Source organism: Terrapene carolina, unplaced genomic scaffold, assembly GCF_002925995.2.
Source record: "Terrapene carolina triunguis isolate 2854851 unplaced genomic scaffold, T_m_triunguis-2.0 Scaffold102, whole genome shotgun sequence".
Lineage (NCBI taxonomy): Eukaryota > Metazoa > Chordata > Testudines > Emydidae > Terrapene > Terrapene triunguis.
In genome coordinates, this window is record NW_020664453.1 from 3,284,669 (window position 1) to 3,301,022 (window position 16,354).

Here is a 16,354-nt window from a genome sequence, read left to right on the forward strand (position 1 = left end):
GGGTCTGCCCGAGGAAGCAATCAAGACATCAAAATTGCAACAAATCTAAACTTCCAGTGTGTCTTGAAACTGAAGTGAAAATATGCAGTTCAAAGCACTTGATGGTTAAAAATGAATTCCATTGAGCAATGCTGATATTTCAGAATAAGACCTAACACTGTGAAGGAAATAAAGTTAGTGTATTTTCTAAGCGGCCTTTCTTTGCAGTAATAACATAAATAGAAATGTATTCACTTTAACTAAATAGAAGTTTGGTTCACAATGACTCAACAGAAATGACTAATTTCTTGTTGCAGCCTGACATGGAATCTACTAGTAACTCGTCTATTCCATTGTGTGCCACATGACCCTAAATGTACTCCTAATTATAGGCAAAAACAGTATGCTAGCAAAGTGAACAGTAGTGTCAATTATTTCTCTGTATTTCAGCTTTCTTGCTATGCACAAGCTCTACGTAGTTCAAGAAATCAAGCCATATTTCTGTTTACTGCACTACAAGTTCAATGAACATGCACAGCCCTAGGGACACCCTACAACCTTTAAACACATTTAATCTTTGCATCCTTATTTTACTGGAGACTAGATAGTGACTTCGCATAGTGAGAAGGATGGACACATGGGTGCACTGCCCCGGGAGCAGCCCAGGGGTAAAATGGTGATTCGGAGTGACAGTGCCTTCCCTGGTCCCTCCCACATTGCTCTAGTGGGAAATCATCTGTACTGGTTCATACCAATGAGAGAATAGTTACCCATATGGGACATCCCAGCTATACTGACTGGCATGTTGGAGGGGACAGAATCAAAACTCTGCCCATTTCTTGCCCATCTCTACATACTTCTCACCCACATGCATGAAGAGCAGCTCCATGGAGCATGTTCAGTTCACTAGACCACCCAGGGCAGAGAGGGTGTGTGTGTGTGTGTTATGTCCCTCTGCTTCTCTGTGGGGGCACATCAAAGTTTATGATTTGTTCTTAATTACTCTGGCCCCATTCCTGGTAGGTGCTGCACATCCTCCAATCCCTCTGGCTTTTATTTATTTAATTAAATGCAATCTGAGGACAGACCACACTTCTTAGGCTCAGGTCTTTTATTAGCATCCAGCCAATAAGGAAGAAAGTTATCCTTCCTTGAGCCAGACCCAACAAACAACTGAAATTATAGTCAATAGTTGAGACAATAAGACAGACCATGAGAAAGCCATTAAACATTATAGACCCCAAGCTCCATCCAAGAATGTAGAATATGCATGCATGTTCACCAGCTGCTGCGCAGATAAAGCTATCATTCACTTCGTTTTTAATTTTTAAGTGAATTATTGATAGTGAAAGGTGCCAGTCTCACAGCTGTGGAGAGAGAATGTCTGTTTATTCACAGAACACGTACTGTATTTTGCTCTACACTGTCCCTCCAATTTACCTGAGTTCAATCTGTGTAAGAAGAACATCTAGGTGTGATCTTCTGGCTCAAAGTCTACGTCTAATGAGCATTTGTCATAGCTTCAGACTGCCAACAAATGTGTAAACTGGTAGGAAGACTTTTGCAATGTGAAAATCAGTATGTTGTAAGGGGAGGGGATCTGAACCCCTTCTAGGACAGTGACCCTTCCTGCCATTAACCTTCTGTACTGAAATAAGATTGCTGAGAAGGTGACAACAAATCAGTTCTAGCATCATCTGGAAGCATCTGAACTTTCCAGACCTTTTCAGTCTGGTTTTAGATGCTGAGACAGAGCTGATTTCACTGGCTTAGTTGATCATTTCCCCCTAGCAGTGGGCAAAGATCATGTGCCCAAGATTCATTTAGGTCTGCTTTTAACACTGTTGTTCATGGGGGCGGGGGAGCTTTTAACTTATCTGCAGACCCTGGCAAAGGTGGATGGAATCTTGCTTTATGGTTCTACGCTTTAATCTGAGGCTACGTCTTCATTACGGGGGGGGTCGATTTAAGATACGCAAATTCAGCTACGCGAATAACGTAGCTGAATTCGACGTATCGCAGCCGACTTACCCCGCTGTGAGGACGGCGGCAAAATCGACCTCCGCGGCTTCCCGTCGACGGCTCTTACTCCCACCTTCGCTGGTGGAGTAAGAGCGTCGATTCGGGGATCGATTGTCGCATCCTGACGGGACGCGATAAATCGATCCCCGAGAGGTCGATTTCTACCCGCCGATTCAGGCGGGTAGTGTAGACCTAGCCTGAGAGAAACAAACAGACGTTGATGATGAGCAGTTGCTCATCTGCCCAGAGAGCTCGCTCACAGATTCCATATGGATCTGACTTCTCGCTTACCAATTCTACATCTGTGTAATGCCAATGGGAGAGCTTTGGATGTTGGTACCATCAATACACAAATGACACCCAGCTCTCTTTCCCAGCATACTCAGCCTGATTGACTGGACTATGCGCTTGGTGGGGAGGAGAGACCCTAAGGACTAGGGAGGGGAAGGACCCAGTCCTCCCTACTGTCTGGTTATTCCCTCCTTATTCCGTCATGTCTGTTTTTAACTTGTCAGCCCTTCAGGGTAGGGATCATGTTTCATTGGCTAGGTCTACACTACAGCGGGGTTCCGACCTAAGATACGCAACTTCAGCTACGTGAATACCGTAGCTGAAGTTGCGTATTTTAGGTCGGCTTACCTGGTGGTGAGGACGGGGGAAAGCCGACCGCTGCCGCCGACTCCGCTGCCGCCTCTTGTCGAGGTGGATTTCCGGAGTCGACGGCAGAGCGATCAGGGATCGATTTTACCGCGTCCTCACGAGACGCGGTAAGTCGATCCCCGATAAACCGATTGCTACCCGCCGGATCGGCGGGTAGTGAAGACGTAGCCTGTGTGTGTCTGTGCGGGGGTTTAGCACACTTGTGGGTGCTGTCAGAAATAATAGATATATGCTTTTATATAACAGTATACATTTATTAGGGGGGATTTTCAGATGTGCTCAGCATTGACCTAACTCTGCTCCCATTCAAGTCAATAGGAGCTTTACCACTGACTTCAACTGGATCAATTAAGCCAAAAATCATAGCCTTAGGCTAGATGATTTGTCCTGTTTGAAGGCAAAGCTCCCATTGAAGTCAATGGGCACACCATCAGAATCTTGTGTATTATGGAGTCATGGCAGCAAAAGAAAAAAGTTAAATTGCTATGAACGTAATTATCATGTATATGCAATAGCTACTTTTCAAGTCTCAATATCTCTGCTGCTACTTTTTAAAAACGTAGTTCTTTGAAGTCTAATTTTGGCCTGGATATTCTTAAAGCATTCAAGGTCTTGTATAACACTTCAAACAGATTTTGTTTTTTACAAACAGAAAGTTTGTACAGTTTTAAAATTATTATATTGATCTTTCAAAAAGAGAAATTTACACCAGTTTATTCATATTAGAAAGTTAATCTTTCTAGCAACCCAGAGATGCAGACATGAATGTGGTTCTCAAAATGTTATGTAAAAGAAGAAATATATATAACTCTATAGTTAAAACAGCCAGAGGTAATCCAATATCAGTTTAAAACAGAAAAGTACATATGGATAAGGTCACTGTAATTAAACAGAAACAAACTCAGTAAATTATTTATTTCCCTTCATATTTAAAATTTCAACTCATTCATCAAATCACTTTCCAAATCATTAGAAGAAGCATCACAAAGGGCCCCAACCCTGCAATGGCTCCAAACCTACACTTGCTGAACTGTAAGCATGTGAGTTGTCCCATTACCATGTTTGTGAGTGTTTATAGGATTGGGGCATGAATTTGCTAAAAATTTTCCATTCAATCTTCAATAAAATGAACCAATTGATCAGAGTCATACTAAGTCTATATACTATTATAGTGTGAAACTAGGCACCAGCAAGGAGAAGCTCATAAATATATGTTGTAATAAAATTGTCTGTGATTAAATACAGGCAGATCCATTTGTATGTTGATGACCTAACTTGATAAAAAACCTTTAACCAACAGAGTGCACTCTTGAACCTGTAAACATCTGATATAGCAATAGAAACAGAGGTAGAGTCATCTGTTGTGAAAGATGCTGATGCATTCTGTTTAAGCAAAGAATAAATGAGAACTAATATAAAGCTATTTTCTCCACAGGTGGAAATACGCTGTCATGTATTCCTAAGTTCTCTGTCATACAACATACATGATATTAGTCAAATGGCTTTGCAAACGAGTCCTCTTCTTACAAACACGCATGTATGTAGTCCCCTTCAGCTCAATGGTGCTACTCATAGGCCTGATCCAAAATCAAGGGAAGGGCTGTCATTGACTTCAATGAACTTTGGTCAAGGACTCGTGTGTATGTGTTCAGAGGATCTGGGCCTATCTTTGTAAAAGACAGGTAGCAAGCTCCCTTATATATTGCCACAATACATTCCGTAGACCATGTGGGACCGCCTAATGTGCCACGTAAACTCATCATAACTTTAAAGAAAACATCACTTTGTCTCCGTGGCAACTTGCAAGTCGTCATACAATTTTTATTATTGGTATGCCTCATCGTGTAACTCAGGCTGACAGCCCTGATGTGTAATTTCCTCATTTTTGAGGGTGTGATTCTCCTAAATGCCATCCTCATTCCATTTTTAGTTTAATTCATTGAGATTCCATTTACTTCAAGATGTATTATTTTAAAATTGGTTCAGTGTGTCTACTCCTGCTTTACTAGAAAGTTAGTTGATTTATTTCCAAATTAAAGTGATTTCTAAATGAAATACTAAAACGCCGACATTTTTTGGGTAGCAGAGAAAATGCTTTGGGTTCTGGGACTCTCACTATGTGGAGTGATGTAGTGTTATCAAGGAATTACATATTTTAATCAGCACCTGCTCGCCAGTCCTGCCAATTTTCCCCCAGGAGAGTAGTCCCATTTCCATCAATTGAACTGTTTGCTAGAGGAGTACCAGTCACATGAGCAAGAGGTTGAAGGCTCAGGCACCTGGACTGGGAAGTGGCCTTGGGCCAGCTCACTCCACCTGATGGGATCCACCACATGCAGATTTCCCCCTCTCTAGACAGCACCTCTCTAGTCTCTGCAGCACCAGAACTAGCCCCAGCCCTGTGGAGCCAGCTTTCCACAGTCCACGGTCTATGGGGAAAGGGCTGGAATCAGGGCAGGCCAGGGAAATATGCATCTTCCCACTGCTGACCTCACTTCATGCCCCATGACGCTTACATGAAAAAGTTAAACAGATCCCAGAAGTCTGAAGTTTCCCACAGGCACCTTCCCATGAGAGACCCTAGGGAAGCCACAGTCTGAGGGCATCCATAGTAGCTTGGCTTCATTGGCAGAGAGCCAGGAGGGCACTGCTGGGGTGCCAGAGTTGAAGTATGTGTACATGGTCTCTGCACAGATGGCCTTTGCCTCACACAGATCCCAAAGGCTCTGCCAGATTTACTGGCAGGCCCTGAGGCCTTTACCATGGAGAGTCAAACTCTGTTTCCGCATCTGATAATGGCAGGATGCAGGGTAATCTCTGCCTGGGAATCTCTGGGTGATTTCTTCATTCAAAGTTACCAAAATCTCCCCTGCCCTGTCCCCTTCCCCAAACAAACTGTAGATCAGTGATTTCCCTGCCAGCCTCGACATGAGACTTAGGACAGAGTGATCTCGCATCAGGTTTACACCATGGGCATCAGTGGAGTTACTTTGAATGTACAATGGTGCTAGCTAAAGGAAAATTAGACACACAAAGTCTAAAATGAGTGGTCATAGGAAATACCACTGATTAGATTCAGATTTAGAAGAATAATGAAAGTGCTGTATTAAATTTAATCAAGGGCTTTTTGTTGTTCTCAAATTAAGATAAAGGTTACTTCCATACTGAGAGGTGCTTTAGAAGTTGAAAAACATTCTTTTTATAAAAAGAGGTTATTTTTCAGTGGTAGACATCTAATCTAATAGGATATGAAACAAACCTTCCATCTTCAGGATGTTCATTTTAGTTTGCAAAATTACATTTGTTTGCCTCACAGGCATGTACACTGGTTCCAGTGCTAACCATAATGGACCATCACCAGGTCTCCTGCCACCTACTCATGACATCCCCTCAAGACACCATCCACTGGAATCAACCCTTGCCAGTCCACACCATCATCTGTTACCTTTGGAGAGTACGAGGGAAGGGTATGTACTTTAAGCAAGCATGCCATCACACTACAAATATGTACTTAATCCCATGTCGTTGGGTTCATGTCAAACTCTGTTCAATGCATTAAGAAGTTTACTGAGTATGGTATGAATACTCAGAATGGGTCTAGATTGAACATCTTCATTTCCTTGTTTTAAAAACAATTTTAGATTGTTCTTCATACTGTGTCACTGCATTGAGATTTTATAATTATTTTATTTTTAAATACTCTTCCTTGGTGGCATGTTACTGCTGTGGCTATGTGCACAGGGCTCCTCTTGACTTCACTGGGATACCCACCCCCATCTCAGCAGCCTGTAGAATCGTAAGGCAATGGTTGCCTGAGTGAGAACTATTTGTTTAAGGATTGCAGGCTGTCTCTCTCTGGTACATAACTGCTGTGCTGAAGTGCTGAGAGTGGGACCCGACCCAGTGAAATCTACATGAAGCCGTTCCTTATATGTTGTATTAATAGATAATGTTTTCTTACAGTATCTTACCCCTTCTATCCAAGGCTCTCAAAGCACTTTACAAACAGGAAGGAATTACTGTAAGCCTCACAACTAGGGGATCTACCGCTCTGGCTAGATTCCTAGCTGGTGCCCTTATTGGTCGTATCTGAACAGCTCACATAGTAATGAATTTTAATTCCAATACCCCGTCATGGACAAGAGCACTCTCCTCATTTTACTGATGGGGAACTCAGACACACCGGCTTGCCCAAGATCTTTAGCAGTGCCCGGTATTTAATGTAGATTTCTTCTGTCCCATTCCAATGTCATCACTGTCCCTCCTCAACCCCAATATGTAGCTGAGGAAACTGAAACCTAGAGAGATTACGAATTTAATTGTACCCTTAAGGTGCAGTCCTACAGTAGTGGGGCGTGGCCAGGGAGCAGGCTCTCTAGGAGGAATTCCTCCTGGAGCCTTTGGGCAGTGCACACTGCAATAAACCTAGACTCCTCCTCCCCTGCATCCAGTCCTCTCTTCTGGCCAGTGCAGTGGATGGGGAAAGTACCTTCATCCTCCCTTTTAGGCAGAGAGTGGCAGTACTCACCTCACATAGAGCCTGTATGCCGCAGCCACGTTACAGCTGCCCCCAGCGCAGGGGCACATGATGGTGGGAAGGGTCCTTGAGCACACACCTGCCCCCACATCCTTTTGCACCAACACAGGACCAGACCCCATCTGTCCCTCAAAGACATACCCAGTGTCACGTAGGATGACTGGGAGAGCCCAGCTCTCCTGTCTGCCTGTCCTGTGCTTTAACCACAAGACCATCCTCTCTGTCCCCCCCACAACCAGGAGTCAAACTTTTATGTTTGCGCCACTCATTTATTTTCACCTTAACAAACAGTTTCCATGCTGGTTTTAAAAGATGGGTGGATCCGGTTCTAAACTATGCACTGGGAAGCAAATTCTCACCTCTCCCTTGCCCAGCAGCAGACCCAGCATGATTCTACAGCATGGGCCTGAGGTAGGGGTCTCCATTCAGGGGTCACAGATCCCCTACCAGTTGTGGAGCAGTTTCACAAGGGTTTGCCGTACCCACAGGTAGAAGTGAGAACTGACAGTAGGAATGGGGAGAGAAAATCCACAATGAAGCAGATCCAAGGGCCATTTTTTTCCTCCTGTGGGAGGGGAACACATCAACCTAGAAGAGGAGAAGGATCTCTTCCTCCCACTCACCCCTATGTAAATCCTCAGGACACTGGCCAATGACTGAGTCTGGGTGGTGGTTCTGGAAGTGGGCCTTTTGTGAAATTAGCACCAAAAATCCCAAGAGAAAACAATATAACCAAACTAAGGAAACATTTCACATGCCAGTTGCACAGGTGAGTTCTGAGTTTGTTTTCAAGACATTTTAACATTTGGAACTTACTTGCTCACCTCCCTAACAATAATAAAAACCAAAGACATGGCTAACGTGAGAGCATACTGTAGCAGTATTTCAGATTCTATAGCTGAGCGCTCTGGACTGCATGGATTCACTCTTATTGATGCATGTGAGCTGTCTTCATTCTGAGAAAATCAGTTCCCTTTGAGTAAAAAAATAAAAATAAATGCTGAATCCAGTTTTTAATTGGAACCTTCTACACAAGTTTTGATTTCTTAGTGAGTGCCAGGAGCGGATAACTATTCATTTGCTTTGGTCACAATTTGAGTTTTACATTGGAATGCTTTTCAGTTTTTGCTGAATAAGCATTTGTTCTTGTGTGAGAATAGTGTGCTGATTTATTATCTCTCAATGCTTATGTGTTTAAGAAATGCAAAGTGGTTACAGAAACACTATAGTTAATTTCCTATGACATAATATAAGGTTGAGACAATAACAGGGTTCTAACTATGAACCAGCCATCAGAAAACTAAGACTGGAACATGTTGTTTGAATGTTTATTTTAAAACAAGGCATTTTGTTCGTTACACAGTGACTGGGGATGTTTCAGCATTTAAAATAGCATTTACTATAGTCAAAGTAAACTGTTATTTTAGGCATTATATTAGCTAGTCCATAAAATACATTTGCTATATTTTAATTGTTTACACTTTCATTACATACTGAAATAAAGACCATATTTTAATAGCATTTACTTAAGATAGAAAATATAGTCTGAACTAATCAAAATTTCATATGTTACACAAGACCATACTAAATGAAAGTATTCATTAATTTAATCAACAAAAACACTCTATAATCTAATGCTTGGAGCTGCTGAATTATTGGGACTGTCTTTGTCAGTTAATAGTTCTGTATCTTTATTCAGATAAAAACATACACTGCATGAAGAGAAATAAACATTAAAAACTCTATATGAACTGCGTTACACTTTTGACATACATATAGTATTTTGCCTCATTCATCACCTATCTCTGCATCCATGTTTAGGTACATTTAAAGAATTACTATACTGTGAATCAATGTAATGACAAGATTGGATTCCAGAGTTTAAGTCTTTGGAATGAACCAGAATGATTACTATCAAAAAGTGTAATTATTGAGTCATCAAATATGTGAGATGCCAAAAGCTACACAGGACAGAGTACAAATAGTCTACTCAAGGTTGACAGAAGATTCAGAATTTGATTTAAAGGCTTTTAAAAAAAACAAAACAAAACACTATGTTCTACCATCCTTTGCCAAAGTCAATACCAAGTGTAGCACTCAGTTTTCCCAAATGGTTTGCTAAGACATTTAAATAGTTTGACAAAATTATCTAATTCACTTGAAAATGTTCTAACAGAATCTGACATCATTACCAAATATATTTACACTGGCTTTATATGATATGTATGGAATTTTTTTAAATTGTGGTATGAAGTGCACAGTTTGCTGGATCTAGTAATTTTACATTAATTTATACTAATATTAATTAAAGTAGAAATGTATGATTTAGGAGTATTTTGGCATGTAGAAAGTAGGGCTTGTGTGATCCAAGTTATTTTTGTTTGTTTTTTAATTTCAGGTAGTGAAGTGTTACTTTAACATTATTTATGGCAAATGCTATAAGTAATGTCAAAACTGTTTAACTTCAGCAGTTGCAAAGACAGTAAATTTTTATTTGTAGCACCCTGAAGATAGAAAAACAGCTCCCAGTATTAACCTTTGGCTTCACTATATTGATGTTATGCCTGGCCTGGTCTATACTACAACATTTTCATGAATGTAACTAAACCAGTTTAAAAAATCCATCTAGTTAAATTTGTGGACACCCCAGTGTAGACCCACTTGAACTGGTTTAGACTACTAATTTAGCTTGCAGTGATAAGTTACCAACTTTAACCTTTGTGTATATTAATTTAGCTAAACTAGTCTGAGTGGGTTCCATCAGGAGTTTATAGCAGTTTAACAAGATCAGTATATGTATTGATTTAATTAAACTGGTGCACTTTTCTAATATAAACAAGGCATCTGTTTTGCTATATATATGTCCCCCTCTTTTGTAGAATATGCGCACAAATACATAAAGAAGGGTCTTGTTTATGAAGTAATAGAGGGTGGTTTATGAAATACAGTTCTCTATGCTTTTATTTTCAGATCACTAAACTATTGTAGAGTAGTAGTCATTCAGACTTTATGAGCCATTGGTATAAATTGTTCCAAGTATTGCAAGATCTTGTTCACCCTACAGATAAACACCACACAGTATAGTGTAATCTCCACAGCATTATTACATGGTTTGAAAAAGAAAAGTAGATAATCTTATAATTCAGCATACATTAACAGCACCAATTATCATGTAATTGTAAACCTTGCTAACAGAAGGTCATGAGGTTTAGGCACTCTTGCTCAGGATCCATTACATTTTTTTGCCCATGGATCAGCAAAACTGAATTTCCCTTCAGTATATGGAGTTGGAGCAAGGTCCCATTAAAGTCTTTGAACTCAGTCATTTTGCATATGGCTATGTGACCTTGGTCATATGCATTACACATAGCAAATAGCATTTACATTCCTGGAGGAAGTCAAGGACTACTGACAAATAATGACAATTCTACCAATAAGGGTGATGTATCCCTTAGGGAGGATTGGGACACTAATTGTTCACACTTCTGTAGCAATTTAGGTCATATCCGCCATGTAAAATCTATGGCGACTGAAGAATTAATGAGATTATGACATCACAAAAGTCTTAAAGCTGAACAAATGAGAGAGGATATTTTTAGTTAGAGCATTTAAAATGCTAATTTATTTGTGCTTGCTAACAGCTGTTTAACCAGGGAAGACCAGACTTGATATTCCTGATATTTTTAAGGTAAAAATGTGCAAGAGAAAATCTATTGCTATGGCCACTCTGGCAGTGTAAAGGATCCTCCCATCTTAAGGCCTCTTTACATTGCCAGAGTGACGTGAAGTGGGCATAGTGCAAACACGAACGAGGCCTAAAGGGTTTCCTCCCTCAAAACCAGCAGTGGAAACACCCAGTCAACCCTCCACCAGCTCAGACTCCCCTCCTGAGATGTGAGCCTTGTAAAATGTCCCCGTTTCTTTCCCCCACTTTGAGGTTGTGGTGGTAGCTTGAGGAGTGGGGAAGAATTGTGTTAGTGGATGTCAGGAAAGTAAAGTTAATGTCTGTAGGGGGGAAAGCCTTACAGGAGAGAGAGTGGGGTGGCTAGATAGGGGTCTCCTGTGTGGAATTTTTTGTATTATCCTGGCTCTGTGGCAAGGAGGTGAGAGGAGACCAGGGATGGTTTTGTGAATGAAGGAGTTTAGAAGGCTTGTATCACTTGAGGTGGGATCGGACACATGCAGTGGCTTTAAGGATTTCACTTTACAAGTAGATGGTTTTCTGGAGTGTGATTGTAGTGTATTTAGGAAATTGGTTCCAAAAACAAAACAGAAAAGGATAATTCTTTAATAAACTATTGCAGATAATTTTTATTTTAATAGCTATTACTTCCTTGCATTTGAAGGGCCAACCCCTGTCGAAGGCAGTGAGATCACATGAGTAAGGCCAGTAAGATTTGGCCCATTATTAGAATAGTTGTGGGAAACAAACAAGCCTCTACTATTTAGAGGACGGAACTAAATACCAACACCTTTTTTATAATAGTTCCTGGGCCCAGAAAAATGTGTCATTCATTGTTTGTGGATTCCACTGGGACTACTTCTCATTTATAATAGAATACACAAGTCAGTGTTTTATTCTCTTTTAAAAGCACTAAAACCCAGTAACAAGAAACAGATATCTCTGAAAGCAGAAAACATTTTCAGTGGAGGTAGCCAAGAACCCATCATAATTTATCTCAGTGTTATGGATCTGAGCACGCAAAAGGGGCATCAGTACATCTGTCCAAAGAAAGAACAATGTACAGGTGCGAGGCTGAGGTTTATGTAACAAAGAAAAACAGTAATTAAAAGCATCTGGATTTGAATCCCAAGTCATTTATCTCATTGTAGAAAATGTGAACAGAGTTCATTTATAATCATATCCAGATAGGCCTATCCTGTTTTTAGCAAAATTTGCATTAAAGTGGCCTCACTTCTGCAATATTTGGCTAAGAAAAATATAGCATCTGATTGCTGATAGAGCACTGACATTTTCCTGACTGTACCGGGATGTAGGTGGACATTTATTTAATATTATATTTTTCTAAAATAGGTGGATTGACATTTATGATGACACTGATAGTGTCTTCCATCCGAGTGTCTAAAAGTAAGCACTAACAAATAAAGATACCAGCCTCAGAGATGTGGTGTAAGTGATACAGTCTCAAATTAAGAAATAATAAGGCTACAGGGAGAAAAGAGAGGTTAAATGAGTTATTCAGGAAGCCTTCGACTGAGCGGTGATTAGAACCCAAGTTTTTTTGACTTCCAGTCATGTGCTGTAACCACTAGTTAATGTTTTCTGTGATAGTCAGAGGAACAGAATATTTAGTCTCTGTAAACCTGATATTCTTGTAGCTTTTTAGCAAATTCAGTGGTTTAGAAGTAAGCCATATAAAGAGAATGCATGACAGCTTGTCCTGAGGTGAAAAATCATACAATCATGTCATTGCAGGGCTGGAAGGGATCTTGAGAGGTTATCCAATCCAGACCACTATGCTGAGCAACTAAGGGCCAGATTTTTAAAGATATTTAGGTGCCTAGTGGGGTTTTCAAGAGCCCACAATGGTTGGTATTCTTTAGCCTCATTTTAAAGATATGTCATCAAGGTTAAATTACCTGCAAGGTCACACCACATGTTCATGATAAACCAGGGCCTCTGACTTCCAATTCCTCACTCTCAATACAACCAGTGTCCCAACAACAAGAAAATGGAAACACACTGGAGTAACTTGTAGGGTGACGGGATGTCCCGATTTTATAGGGACAGTACCGATTTTGGGGTCTTTTTCTTATATAGGCTCCTATTACCCCCCACCCCCGTCCCGATTTTTCACACTTGCTGTCTGGTCACCCTAGTAACTTGCAATCCCAGAGCAGAGCTTCAGTCTATGTTAAATGTGCAGCATATTACAACCCAGTAATTTGTTGGCTCATCATTTGTGGGAAAGGATAATAAAATGCAATGATGCCCAGCAAGGTGAGCTACAATGAAGGATTTATTATAGAGGTGGAAAAAGATTCCATGCATTCCAGAGAGCTAGCCAAAGACACCTGGCAGTGATTAGTGCAAGGTTCACCAAACTTCAGATAGTCTGTGTTTTTTTTTTTTTTTTTTTTTTTTAATGCTATAACTGTTTCCTGAGCATGTGCTGACAGAAATTCCCGTAGGGCAAGACCCAGAACAGAAACACGTGGCAAGAGATTGGGTGCTATCCAAAGACCAGATTAGCAGAGCTTTACACATCATTTTTAATATATAGGAAGAGATGAAAATCAGTGTTCACTTCCCCCTCTTTCCCCCCCCCCCCCCCAAAATATAATCTCCTGATTCTGGAACTGAATTGCACATTCTCATAATATAAGTAACTATACTGTTGAGCAGGCAAGGTTTTATGAATGAAACAGTTGGCATGAGGAATTTTATGGTAGCACCTGGTTTCACTGAAATATATCAGCTTTTGTAACTAAATATAACATTGCCTTTATCCAGAGCACTATATAGAATCTTTCCTTCAGACTAGTACATGGTAGATACAATTCTCAAAGTCAATATTTTGTAATGTGGTATTAGACTGGACTTGAGAAGCACCTTTGAAGTCCAGTCTAATAGCACAATATACACAAGAATTTATTTAAGATAAAGTACAGATGTATTTCACTCTGGATCTGATCCGGTTCCCACTGAGCTCAATGAGAAAAGGATTGGGGCCTATTGTCTAGCAAAGGAATCTGCCAGTCAAGATTTTCTATTAAAAAACCCAACAGTGAGCCACTGTTCATATCGAAAACATCCATGCCTTCAATATTTCTATGCTGTGGTTAGATTTCATCCTCAATTATTATGATTCAAAAAGTATCCTAGGTTGAAGTGAATTTCATTATTTTTCAGTTCCCTGCAAGTAGTTTCCAATTAAGCATATTGTGCTGTATTTTCAGTATCCAGGAACAGATTAAAAATATTATCTGTGTAATGGACCATGAAGAAGGTTGCCTTAAAATTGCTAAAAATGTAGTTTTATTATTTGCTGTTCTGTAGAATTTGTCCAAGAAGAGTTTTTGACCAGGGTGTGGCTAAAGCAAAATATAAAGGCCATTTCTTATTCAGGCTACAGCAATATGGATAAATTCGGGGTTGGGCAGGGGGAAATATATCCCCGTCCTGTCAGAAGGTTTTGAAAAATAAATTTGGCTGTTTATTTATTCTTAGTTCTGTACAGTTTAATAGTTTCTAGAGTAGGGGTAGGCAACCTATGGCACGCGTGCCGAAGTCGGCATGCAAGCTGATTTTCAGTGGCACTCACACTGCCCGGGTCCTGGCCACCGGTCCGGCGGACTTTGCATTTTAATTTAATTTTAAATTAAGCTTCTTAAACATTTTAAAAACCTTATTTACTTTACATACAACAATAGTTTAGTTATATATTATAGACTTAGAGAAAGAGACCTTCTAAAAACATTAAAATGTAGTACTGGCACGCGAAACCTTAAATTAGAGTGAATAAATGAAGACTCGGCACCCCACTTCTGAAAGGTTGCCGACCCCTGTTCTAGAGAAACTCTTATGTAGTAATAACATTGAGACAAAGAGGTTTAGTGTAAATTGTGGGAATAATACAAAGTTGTATATGCACCCCCAGCTGCCCAAATGGGGATAGACTGAAGACAGGACAAATAATGCAAACACACCAAATACCATAGCTATATTTGATGCATATGAAGTGTCTAATACAGAGATGTCTGTTAACTCATGAGATACCTAGACAAAGAGCCCTGTGCAGGACTATTTTTTTAATCCCATTCCCACCTGCTCCAGCATTGTTTGTTGAATTTTTATCCCGCTCCTGCTATTATGGCAGTGTGGTGGGGCGACTGCCCCACGCAGGCAGGAGAAGGGTTAAGGCAGCCTTGGAGAGGCTGTGCAGAACCCAGCCAATCTGGAAAGGGTTTATTGGGAGAGCCAAGCAGGAGAAGGTTTGCTGGAGCAGCCCATATATAAAGGGCTGCTCAGCATAGCAAGGGGTAGTCTCTTCCTGGAGGTCAAAGGGGAAGGACTGTCTGCTGAAGAGCACCGGAGATACTGCAGTGCTGGGCCGGGTAGCAGAGCAATAGGTGAGCTCTTGGCTGACCATGGCCCAACTGAAGCAAGGGCAGGGAAGGTGCTAGGGCTACGGGGGAAGAGGCCCAGGGAATGTAGGCAGTGGGAATAGAAGGAGGGGCAGTAAGTGGCTGCCAACTATAGGTTCCCTGGGCTGGGAACCTTTACCCCTATGTGCCAATGAGGAGAGTGGCCTAAATCCAGACTTCAGTTTGCCCCTGAAGCCAGGGGCTAGATGAGAGACTGCAGTTGGCCACTGAAGCAAGTGGAAGGACTTAGGACTGCCTTTCCCCGAAACAGAGGAAGACAGCGGGCTGGGGCACAGCTGGAGGGCCGTGTCCCGAAGAGGACGCCGCGGTCTGGAAGCGATGAGGGTCACATGGTGGAGGAAGTGGAAGTAACAGTGAGTGAATCACTGCTAGTAAAAGGCATTCTGGTGGTCAAATTCCCAGCATGACCAGCAGGAGGCGCCACGTCAGTGAGTCGGAACCGTTATAGGCAGTGAGACCTGCAGGACTCCAGTCCCACTGCAGGGCTCTACCTACACACTTCACTAAAGTGTATCTCATAGTTCAACCTGAACAGTAGATCACAACAATCAAAAATATATTCTGTGGAAACAAATGTAATTGAAAGTTCTGCAGCATTTTTAATGAGGATTTCTTTTTCTGTTAGACATTCATGGATGCATTTAACTTTACAAAACAAGAGAGCTATCATGTTGCCTATAACTAGAAGGGCTCTTAAGACACAAGATACTTTATGTAATTTCAAGTTCATGGAAAGGAATTAATTTGTTAATTTTCCTTTTAAGCAGACCTGAATTTACAGGTGTTACAGAATATCTCTTCATGAACTACACTAGATGTGTGGCCCGAGTGTGTGGTCCTTATATAATGCATTGGCTAAGTGCTGATCCACCCTGAGATGGGCCTGCTACTTTTACTCACAACTAAAGAAGTTAGGTCCAGATTTTTAAAGCAGATTAGGCATTGCTGTGCTCAGCTGCCGCCTAGCCAGTTATTCCTCATTTTTATTTGTGCATTTGTTTTTTTCTTCCTACGTGTAGTACTTTG

The 16,354-nt window shown here is 41.0% G+C and overlaps 1 protein-coding gene across 1 annotated transcript in view; it reads left to right on the top strand.

Annotated features, from left to right (window-relative positions):
* The window catches only part of LOC112120571 (zinc finger protein GLIS1), a 274,792-nt gene that overhangs the window by 236,877 nt on the left and 21,561 nt on the right, over nucleotides 1-16,354 (top strand). Inside the window, 1 exon segment of the mRNA XM_029911585.1 lies at nucleotides 5,978-6,128. Coding sequence (XP_029767445.1) covers nucleotides 5,978-6,128 — 151 coding nt within the window.